The following is an 11,060-nucleotide window of genomic DNA, read 5'->3' on the forward strand; positions in this document are numbered from 1 at the left end:
CTTTTATTCGTGGCATGTCTAGAATGATAATGCACACAACCTTTTGTAAATCTTTGTGAATCAAAACTGCACAGAATAAAGACCACAAAGGAAGGCCATGTAATTCAGAGTAACATGACAAAACTCCCCTTTGTTACGGTCACTAGAAAATGAGGTGCTGACTCACCCACCAACGGTTACCACAGAGTCTGCCAGGCCGGCTCTCATTGGCTGAGAGTTGCAGTTCGGGCATAGACAGAAGTGTTAATATGGTACTAAGATAGATCCATGTATATTTTTAAAAGGAAAATATTTCAGACAAGTGGATTAAAACAAATATTTGCCACTCTGCCAATGACTTACTTGATCGCATGTTTCTGAAGCCAATAGGATCCTGTAGATTTCTGTATACCCTACTTCAATTCTATTATGAGTGCGAGTATTACGGCCTCTCTATCCCAAAGGTTGAGCCCTCTCCAGATGGAAGCTTATGAATATTCTTAACATGGTATAAACTTGGGCATGTAGTGAAGACCAGGTGGTTTAGTTCACTGGGGTTGTTACAACAAAAATACCATAGGCGGAGTAGTTTATATACAATAGAACTTACTTCTCACGGTTCTGCAGGCTAGGAAGTCGAGTATCAAAGCACCAACAGATTTGGTCTCCGGTAAGGGCTTGCTTTCTAGTTCATAGAAGGCAGCTTCTCATTATGTCCTCACACGGCTGGAGGGGGCGTGAGCCATCTGGGGCCTCTTTTTTTTTTTTTTTTTTTTTTTAAGATTTATTTATTTATTTGAAAGTCAGAGTTACAGAGAGGCAGAGAGAGAGAAAGAGAAGAAAGGTCTTCCATCCACTGGTTCAGTTCCCAAATGGCCGCAATGGCCAGAGCTGAGCTGATCCAAAGCCAGGAGCCAGGAACTTCTTCCAGGTCACCTATGCAGGTGCAGGGGCCCAAGCACTGGGCCATCTTGTTACTGCTTTCCCAGGCCATAGCGGAGAGCTGGATCAGAAGTGGAGTAGCCGGGACTTGAACTGATGCCCATATGGGATGCTGACACTGTAGGTGGCAGCTTTAACCACTATGTCACAGCACTGTCCCCCCACCCAGGGTCTTTTTATCAGTGGCACTAATCCCAATCATAATTGCTCTGCCTTGAAGAACTAATCACCCCTAAAGGTCACACTGCCTTATATCATTTTCTTCCAGGTTAGGATTTCAACATACAGATTGGGGCTTGAAGGGGGCAGTGGCACACAACATTCAGGCCGTGGCACCAACTCAACACTTGTGTATGTATAACACTTGTATGACGGAGGCTGAGAGGGGAGAGCAGTCGGTTGGTAAAGTTTCACCCCAGAGCTTACCCCAGCTTTCATTAGGCTGGGGTTTCTCAGACAATCTTTTGTGGAAGGGGTTGTCCTGTACATTATGGGATGTCAGCAGCACCTGTGGCTTCTGCTCACTAGAATCCAGTAGCACACACATCCTTACCCCCAAGAGCAACAGCCAATTGTTGCCAAATGCCCTGGGGGCGGAGAGGCTCACTCACATTAAATCTACCTCATTGCTCCTCTTTGAGTCGCCAGGTTCTGGTTGGAGCAACAGAAGGAAATTGCCAGTCCAGAGAAAGCAGAATTCTGTTGTTATGTGGACAGAGACTACACAAGCAGAACCAAACTCCAGGGATCGCTTTGCACACATTTATTTACGCTCACCTGTCTCTATTGTTCTTACCAAACACCAGGACAACTATTTGTGCACACGGGCAAGACAGGAAGAGAAACATAGACAGAGCTGGGTTTATTGGAGCTGGTCCAGCAATATGGCGGGCGAATCGCTTGCTTTCATTTTGCAGGAGCTTCTGTGGTCCCGGGCTTCAGGTGGCCAGACAAGTTCCTCAGCTCTATGACCAGATGACCGAGGAGAGCTCTCACATCCTGAATGTGCTGGAGAAGAAGGCCCATCCGGTGATACAGATGGGGGTCTGGAGCCCTCAGAGGAGAGGAGAAGCCCGAATCCTCAGAAGCAGGGGTTGGCTGTGGAGGCGGAGGCCCAGGGGGCTCAGTGGGAGTAGTTTCTGGAGCGGCTGATTTCTGAGGAGCTGGATTCAAGGTGGGGGGTGCAGCGGTGCCGGAGGAAGCTGGATGGTGGGACAGGAGGCACGGACAAGAGTGAAGTCTGGCCCTGCTCTCCCCTCACGAGCCTGCGCAATCTCTCCTGTTCTCTGAAGGTGGTTGTGGGGCCCCATGGCAGTAGAGACTTAAGGACGCTGGTGTCCCTCCCGATCCAAATTTTGATCTAAAGCTTGGTTACCTCTGCTTAAAAGTCTTCGGTGATGAGGCCTTGTCGGGACTATTAGCCAATTCCTCTTCTAGCAAAGCAGAATCTCATTCCCTGAAGCACAGACCTAGGTCAAGCTCTGTACTATAGATGACGTTAGGCTAGTTCCTCATTTTGAGGACCGTTCTGTGGGCCCCTGAGTCATCTCCTTCTCAGAAAGAGCACCCACCCCGTCCCTTCCAATATTTCTCATATGACAAGCCTCCAAGACCCCTCATCACCCTTAACATCTCCCCTGGGTGTAGTTCAGGTCAAGTGCAGCCTTCTTAATGGTAGCTCCAAGAATTGATTATTATCTCTGGACTACCTCATCCTCATATCAGATGAAGATACCATATTGTATCTGTTATGCTCTGCAAATGCCCAGAGATGACATCAGGCCCTTAAGGTCTATGGGGAAGCAGGAATGGAGCTGGCTCGGGTCTTAGTTTGGGGCAGTGGTGAAACAGCCCAATCTGAGGGAGGGCTTTGCTGTCTGTGTTGCCTTTCAACCTCGGGGACTCTGGCTTATTGCTCCTGCCTCCTCTGTGTTCCCTCCTAACTTCGTCACACTGAATCCCAGTCATGGACCCAGCCACCCTCCCCTCCCCAACTTCACACACACACACACTAACTCACCATGCACCCTCATCTCCAGCTGGGGGCTCTGTTTCTGAACTTGGTTGTCCTCAGTGGCTGCCTCACACCAGTAGGTCCCAGAGTGCTCTTCTGCAGCTATGGGGATCTGGAATTCCGAGGAGCGGCCCCTGCTGCGCATTGGCTTTCCATCCTTGTAGAAGGAGAAGAGGAGACGGGTGGCTGACTTCTGTGGGGGCAGCTTTGTCTGACAGCTCAAGGTCATCAGGCTTCCGTCTTGGGACCCAGAAGGTGCAGCTTGGAGAACCGGGGCAGGAAACAGTTCTGGGGGAAAGAGAGGTGAGAAAGAAGAGCTGAGCCGTCCTATACTCAGGTAGACCTGGGACAGGCAAAGAACCCCAGTCCTACTTCCTTTTCCTTATTTCCACCATGATTGGGCTGTCTCAGAAGAGAGCATTTGGGAGGTCAGCGCTGTGGCATAGCAGGTTAAAGCCCTGGCCTGAAGCACCGGCATCCCATATGGTGCTGGTTTTAGTCCCAGCTGCTCCTCTTCCGATCCAGCTCTCTGTTATGGCCTGGGAAAACAGTAGAAGATGGCCCAAGTCCTTGGGCCCCTGCACCCATGTGGGAGACCTGGAAGAAGCTCCTGGCTTCAGATCAGCTCAGCTCTGGCCATTGCAGTCATTTGGGGAGTGAACCAATGGATGAAAGACCTCTCTCTCTCTGGATCTACCTCTCTCTGTAACTCTGATTTCAAATAAATAAAATAAATATTTAAAAAACAAAAAAAGAAAAACAAGAAAGGTTGCATTTGAATCTGTCAAGCTCTGACTGTCTTCCAGGAGACAGGACTAGATAAGATCCAGAGGTAGACAAATCCTACAAGAGTCCTCACAACCCATCAGTAAATGCTGGGTAGCATGCCCAGTTGGGTGTGAAACATGCCCAACTGGGTGGTGCTGAATGACTTGAAAAAACAATGCCTAGCTTTTGCCCCTCCTGGAAATCCAACTTGGGCATTTTCCAGCAACCACATCCCAAGCCTTCCGTGGCCTTTTCCTCTTCGGGCCCAAAGACCCCCATTCTGGGCTCCTCATCCCACCTCATCTGCCTCTACCCTGGCAGTGCTGCTTTTAGCTCTCACCTTGGACTGTGATCGCCACGGCAGCTGCTGTCTCTGGACTTCCAGGACCAGGGCTCCTGAAGACACCGCTGCAGTGGTAGCGCCCACTGTCTGCCTTTTGCACCGCAGCGATGGAGAAGTCCTTGTTGGGCCCAGGGGGGCCCAGGGCTGAGCCATCTCGGTAGAAGGTGACCTGAGTCAGTGGCCAATCTTGCCATGCTCGGCAGCGCAGAATCAGTGGGTCCCCTTCAAATAGGTGGTTGGATGGACTTTGGAGGATCAGCCAGTCTGTGGTCCAGAAGAGCAAGAGCTGAGTGTTACCCACTGCTTCCCTTGGGAGGTCTCCCAGTGATGCCCACAGTAGGGTCCAGGCAACTCTCACCCCTGGTCGAGAATGTGGAACAAGCTCTCTAGGGCCTAGGACTGAGGGAACCCCAGTTGCTATGGGCTGAAGGTGGGGGAAGAAAGTACCTCATCACATGGCCAGAGTTCTGGGAGAACCTTCCTGAGTGGGCTATAGGATGGAAAGGAGGGGCTTAGGGCACTCGACAGGGCCTTCCCAGGGCCTCACCGTAGGACACAATCAGATGGAAGGGTTCGCTGAAAGTGTAGGCTTTGATTTCGTAGTCATCGTCCCTTGGGTCAGCATCAGTGTGGCAGCTGCTCTTCCTGGTGCTGATGGGTCCATCACACTGCAGAGTCTCAAGATTGGCAGCGGAAGATGGCACGGTCCAGGGAGATCCAGACAATGATGCTGCAATTCAGAGAAATAGGACAGGAAATCGCCACCCCCCCCCCAGAAGTTTCTCCCTCTCCTGAGACTAGGGAGACACCAACACCTTTTTTCCAAGAGGCCCCAAAGAGTCTCAAGTGAGTAATTTTAAGCTGGTGTGATCTCAAGGAACAGAGCGTGGTCTAAGGAAGAGATATGGGAGACAATTGAAGACAGTGAACTCACCAGAATGACATCCAGCTGTTGGTGCAGGCAACCAGATGCCAAAGACAACGGTGAACCCAGGGCAGCAGGCACAGGACAGGAGGGAAAGGAAGACATCAGATTCTAACGGTCATGACCATCGGCTAGCACTTTGATGTGTTATCCTACTCAACCTTCACCTGCTTTCATCATGTAAGTGACTTCATTCCCATGTTATAAATTGTGAACAAACAGGTGTAGAAAAGTAAATGACCAATGGAATAGGAAAGGTGCGTGTGAGTCCAAAATCAGTGTTCTTTGTCTTCACCACGCTGACGTGGTCTGCGGCAGTCCGCAGACCCTCCTTAGGGGCTCTCTTCTGAATTTTCACTTTCCCAAAATTCACTTGGCTCTTAGGCCTTGAGGACGCCAAAGAGCTTCCCGTAGCTAGCTGGGTCTCTCCTTTCTCACTCCCCCTTTCAGGTCTTGGTCTTTGACCCATCTCTATCTTAACGTCCTCTTGAACTTTCCCTGTCAACAGTGGGTCCTCTGCACCCCAGACCCACTACTTCCCGTCTGTACATTGGGAACTGTAGCATCATTCTTTGTTTCTGGGTTGAAACGTAGAGGTGTGGATTTCTGACTGTATCTCCTCAACCTACACCTTACCTCGGTGATGATCCAGGCAGGGGCGGTGCTACTTATACCATCTCCTTCCCCTCGTGCCCTCTTCCAGCCACAGCCACTCACAGTGCTCACCTTCTCTGTCCCACTTGCCTTTGGCCCCTTCCATCCCAGTGGCTCCGTGGTCTGCTTTGACCTTGAAGCTTCCCTTACCAGGGCCCCCTCCTACTTCCTGATTCGCATCGTAGGAGGCCCAGGTGCTCGCTTTAGAGCTTCTCACAGGCTTTCTACCTCCTTTCGGTTCCTCCACTGTCACTCAGCTGCATTCAGCTGCCTCTGCTCTTTTCTTTTTTAAAAACAAAACCTTGTTGGGCTATCTGGCACTTTCACTCAATATATCTCGTGTGGCTGGTATTATTATTCTCGCTGTACAAGTGAGAAAGTCGAATCAGAGTGAGAAAAATGTCCCCTTTCCAAGGTGATACAGAGCTGGTAAATCAAGGAGGGGCTTGAAATCAGACTATCTAATTCCAAGGCTGCAGTTGAAGAAGCATGTCCTGGCCCATAGTTAGCTTTAAGTGTAGTGGAAGACACATGCATACAAAGAGACTGTTTGCAGCAAAAGGCGAGCGGGGGGGGGGGGGGGGGGCAATCAGAAAGAGCTATCACAGGCATCCACCTGAGCAGAAACGAGGGTTCTGGGAAGGCTTCCTGGAGAAAATGCCCCTTAAAAGAAACCTAAAGTTTGTAAAGGGCAGGGGAACGGGAACCCATGGAGCGAGCTCATTTCAGGCAGGGGCAGCCGTACAAGCAAAGCCTTGCAGGCAGGTAAGAGTCTGCTGAGTGAATATGTAAATATAAGTAGATTGCGATTTATTTGATTTATTATTTATTTGTGGTCTAGCGGGTACTGGTTCAAGTCCATGTGGGTGCTGGTTCAAGTCTATGTGGGTGCTGGTTCAAGTCCTGGCTGCTCCACTTCTAAGCAACAGAAGATGGCCCAAGTACTTGGGCCCATGAACCCACATGGGAGATCTGGAAGAAGCTCCTGACTCCTGGCTTAGGCCTGGTCCAGCCCTGGCTATTGTGGCTACTTGGGAAGTGGACAAGTGGATGGATGATATCTCTCTCTCTCTGTCTGTCTGTCTGTCTCTACCTCTCTCCTTCACTCTCTGTAATTCTGACTTAGAAATAAAATAAATCTTTAAAAAAAGAAATTACTCTGTCTGTTTCAGAGTGTTAATGAGAGTCCTGGCTGCTCCACTTCCAATCCAGCTTCCTGCTGAATTTGCCTGGGAGGCAGAGGATAATGGCTTCAGCCCTTGAGTTCCTGCCACTCACATGAGAGACCTGGATGAAGTTCATGGAGCTTGGTTTCAACCTAGCCCAACCCTGGCATTTAGGGAGTGAACCAACAGTTAGAAGACTTCTCTCGGGGCTGGCACTGTGGCATAGCAGGTGGAGCCGCCACCTTCAGTGCCAGCATCCCATGTGGGTGCCAGTTTGACTCTCAGCTGCTCCACTTCTGATCCAGCTCTCTGCTGTGGCCTGGGAAAGCAGTGAAGGACGGCCCAAGTTCTTGGGCCCCTGCACCAGTGTGGGAGACCCAGGGGAGGCTCCTGGCTCCTGGCTTCAGATCGGTACAGCTCTGGCCGTTGTGGCCAGTTGGGGAGTGAACCAGCAGATGGAAGATCTTTCTCTCTGCCTCTCCTTCTCTCTGTGTAACTCTGACTTTCAAATAAATAAATCTTTAAAGAAGAAAAGAAGACTTCTCTCTCTGTGTCTCTCCTTCTATGTCTGTCAATCTGCCTTCTAAATAAATAAATCTTAGAAGAAACAATGTTATGGAGTGAGTTCAAATCGTCAATGATGAGGGCTCATCTTAGGACATTAGAGATGTTTCAGAGAAGGGGTTGGCTCTAAGAACAACTCTGGAGATAAAATTTGCCAAACTCGGTGATTGGCCAGATACAGAGAGTGACAGGGCAGAGTCCAGGTTGCTTCTCAGGTTTCTGGGCTAGGTGGCGGGATGGATGAGGATACCATCAGAGGTCAGAAATAGTGAAAGATGAATTAGAAGAGGTGGGGACCCCAAGGACAGATTAATTCAGTCCCGGTCACATTGTGCTGAGATACTTGTGAGACAAAGCAAAGCTTGATAATTAAATGTGAAGTTCCAAAGCATTGCTAGGGATATGATTTGGGACTCCTAAAAATTGAATTGTAGTGGGAAAAAATATGCAGACAAATAAGCTCATGAAGGAGACTGTGTAAAGAAAGCAGCATAGAGAGGCAAAGATGTAACTACAGACAACTTTACTATTTAAGGAGAAGAGAAGAGAAGCTACCGAAGAACCCAGAGAAGCACCTGCAGTACTGGGAGAAAATAGTTCCATGGGAGCCGGGGCAGCAGAGAAGGCCAAGAAGGACTAAGTGATCACCCGTGCCCAGTGAGCAGAGAAGACAGAAGGATACGCTGGAAAGGTGTGCCAAGGCCTGCTTAGCGTGCCGGTCACTGTGCTCTGTGCAGTACTGACTTCAGTGACCGCCAGCCCACAAGTGTGAGCAGTGAGTGGGGCAGCAGAGAGAGCAAGTGCAGTCTACCTTTGCAAGAACCTCATCTCAAAAAACGGTGGAAAGAGTCGAGATTGTAGCTAGAGAAGTTATCCTAGTCATAGGGAACTATTAGGATGGAAAAGCCTGGAAGAATTTTACATTCAGTCTTCAATCCCACACAACCAAAATCTCTTCTTATGCCTTGCCTCTGAACACTGCTTCCTCCTCACCTCGAGTCTTTTCCTTGAAGCAGGTGTGTCTCCCTGCCCACGCCAACATCCAAGCTTTCTACTTACCCAGAAACATCAGAGCTGCCCAGAGCATCCCAGGGGAAAGGTGGAGTGTCCAGCTCATGAAGACAGAGCCTAGCTTCATCGTGAATGTGTTTAGGTCTCCTGCAACCCAGCACACTGATTTTCTTCAGCGTGAAACCACTCAAATTAGAAAATGGGAAGTAAACCTAACTGTCTCATCTCCTTGCATCTGGGGCCTATTTTTGAGTTTGTGATTGGCTTTCATCATTCAGATTTGGCCAGGTTGGCTCCAGGGTCAACCCTGGGGCTGCAGATGAAACAGGGCATTTTCAACCATTCAAGAATTGCCCAGAAACCTTTCAAAGCATGCAATTATCTGGTGGCCAACAGGCCTTCATATACACCCTGGGGCCGGCGCTCTGGCAGAGTGGGTGAAGCCACCGCCTGCAGTACCAGCATCCCATATGAGCACCAGTTGGAGTCTGGGCTGCTCCACTTCCAATCCAGCTCTCTGCTATGGCCTGGGCAAGCAGTAGAAGATGGCTCAAGTCCCGGGCCCCTGCTCCCTCATGAGAGACCTGGAGGAAACTCCTGGCTCCTGGCTTCAGATCGGCACAGCTCTGGCTGTTGCAGCCATTTTGGGAAAGAACCAGTGAATGCAGGACCTCTCTTTGCCTCTGCCTCTGTAACTCCACCTTTCAAATAAATGAATAAATATTTTAAAAAGATCAATGCAATGACCTTTCAAGTTCATTGGTGAAGCCCTTGAGGATGGGTGGGAAATTTCTTGAAGGCTATATGGAAAGTCATGGAAAAGCACGGGTACAAATACATCGTGCTGCAATCCTGGTGCTGCAATATCTGGGGACTGAGATATCAGATTAGGGTAGATATGAGTTTAGTCCCTTGTAGATTCTGATCATCCCAATCCTGAAAATTTGTACAAAAATTTCTCTAGACTCATCTCTCAGCTCCCCGCATCTGCACAGCTAAGGCTGCTTGGTCTCAGTGGAAATCTGAGTATGAAGCAGGAAACGTTCTCCAAGGACGAGCAGAGGGAAAAAGAAAATCTATCTTCAGAGGACCCAGCAGGAAACCCAGGGCTCAGGCCCATGGCCAAAGCTCAAGCCACTGATCCTGAAGGAATCTGAGACAGGAGGCATCCGATAGCTTGAGAAACCCGAGGAGCCAGCAATGGGGCGATATGGAAGCTATAGCGTCTCTTCAGCTCTGGATGGCTCTATGGGAACCATCGTCCCAGCCTCTGAACATTTCATTGAGGCCTCCATGGCAGGGCCCATGTCTTTTCTCAGTGGCTGCCCTCCTCCCCTCTCTCCCATCACAGCACCCACCAGGTCCCTAGTGGGTTATCTGGAGGTGAGACAGCCATCAGAAATGGGGGGAGCGGGTGGAGGGACAGCAGAACCACTCAGCTGTGCAAACGCCACAGAACACGGCAGACATATGAGCAACAGAGGCACGAGACGGTGGCTCTTTCTCAAGCTAAAATAAGCATTTAGAACAAAATTTCCATTATCTGAGAGGCGTGCTTTTGTGCTGGTGGCCCTAGGGAATCCAGGGGTGGTTGAAGATGGGTGTGGGGCAGGCAGTGAGGCACTAAGTCTTGCAGCTGACTTGTTATAAAAGACCCAGTAACCCCAGAAGAGGAAGAAGGTTCTAACCAGCCCGAGTAAAAATGAAGTACAAGGGATGTGTTTAGTTAGCCGTGCACCTTTAAACTCCATAGAGCCTAGACCCTCAGGTTAGACAGGGCCTAAGGGGCTTCTAAACAAATCACCAAATAAAGTTTGCATTCTTATGCACATATTTTTGCACTTTCATGTAAATTTAGAATCAGCACGTCAATTAAAAATTCTTAATTTTTTTAAAGCCTGCTGGGATTTTGATTAGGACTACATTTATTCTCTAGATCAATTTGGAGAGAATTGGTATCTTAACAATACCAGGTCTTCTGATTCATGAAAACAATGTACCTCTCCATTTATACATATTTAAGTCTTCCTTAATTTCTCTCAGTGGTTTTCTGTATACAGATCTTGCACGTCTTTTGTCAAATGTATGCCTAAGTATTTCATATTTGTGGTGTTATTATAAGTGGTACTTAAAATACATTTTTTAAAGATTTATTGTATTTATTTGTAAGAGTTACAGAGAGAGGTAGAGCCAGAGAGAGAGAGGCCTTCCATCCATTGGTTCACTCCTCAAATGACTTCAATGGCCAGAGTTGAGCTGACCCGAAGCCAGGAACCAGGAGCTTCTTCCAGGTCTCCCACGTGGGTACAGAAGCCCAAAGACTTGGGCCATCTTCTACTGTTTTCCCAGGCCATAGCAGAGAGCTGGATCAGAAGTGAAGCAGCCAGGTAAATTTCTGATTGTTCATTCTTAGTATAAATAAATACAATTGAGTTTTGTATATTGACTTGGTAATCTTGCAAACTCATTTATTAGCAAGTATGTAAATTTTTTTGACTTCCTTAGGATTTTCTAAATAGATTATTATGTTATTTCAAAATACATAATTTTTTTCTTTTTAATATTTTAAATTCTGACTTTATTTGAAAGGCACAGAGGTAGACAGAGACAGAGACAGACAGTGAGAGATCTTTCACCCACTGGCCCACTCCTCAAATGCTCACAATAGCCAGGAGTAGGCCAGGCTGAAACCAG

General features: G+C 48.6%; 1 protein-coding gene across 1 annotated transcript; it reads right to left on the bottom strand.

Moving 5' to 3' along the window:
* Window positions 1-1,669: 1,669 nt before the first annotated feature.
* Window positions 1,670-8,559, bottom strand: FCRLA (Fc receptor like A). The gene is made up of 6 exons (XM_008264170.4): window positions 8,415-8,559; window positions 4,981-4,995; window positions 4,594-4,776; window positions 4,044-4,310; window positions 2,942-3,223; window positions 1,670-2,123 (listed from the first exon to the last, which is right to left on the bottom strand). Exons 1-6 carry the CDS (start codon window positions 8,491-8,493, stop codon window positions 1,828-1,830), a joined length of 1,122 nt encoding a protein of 373 aa, XP_008262392.2. The 5' UTR covers window positions 8,494-8,559; the 3' UTR covers window positions 1,670-1,827.
* Between the last annotated feature and the right edge of the window lie 2,501 nt (window positions 8,560-11,060).

This window comes from Oryctolagus cuniculus, chromosome 7 (assembly GCF_964237555.1).
Source record: "Oryctolagus cuniculus chromosome 7, mOryCun1.1, whole genome shotgun sequence".
In the NCBI taxonomy this organism is placed as follows: Eukaryota; Metazoa; Chordata; class Mammalia; order Lagomorpha; family Leporidae; genus Oryctolagus; species Oryctolagus cuniculus.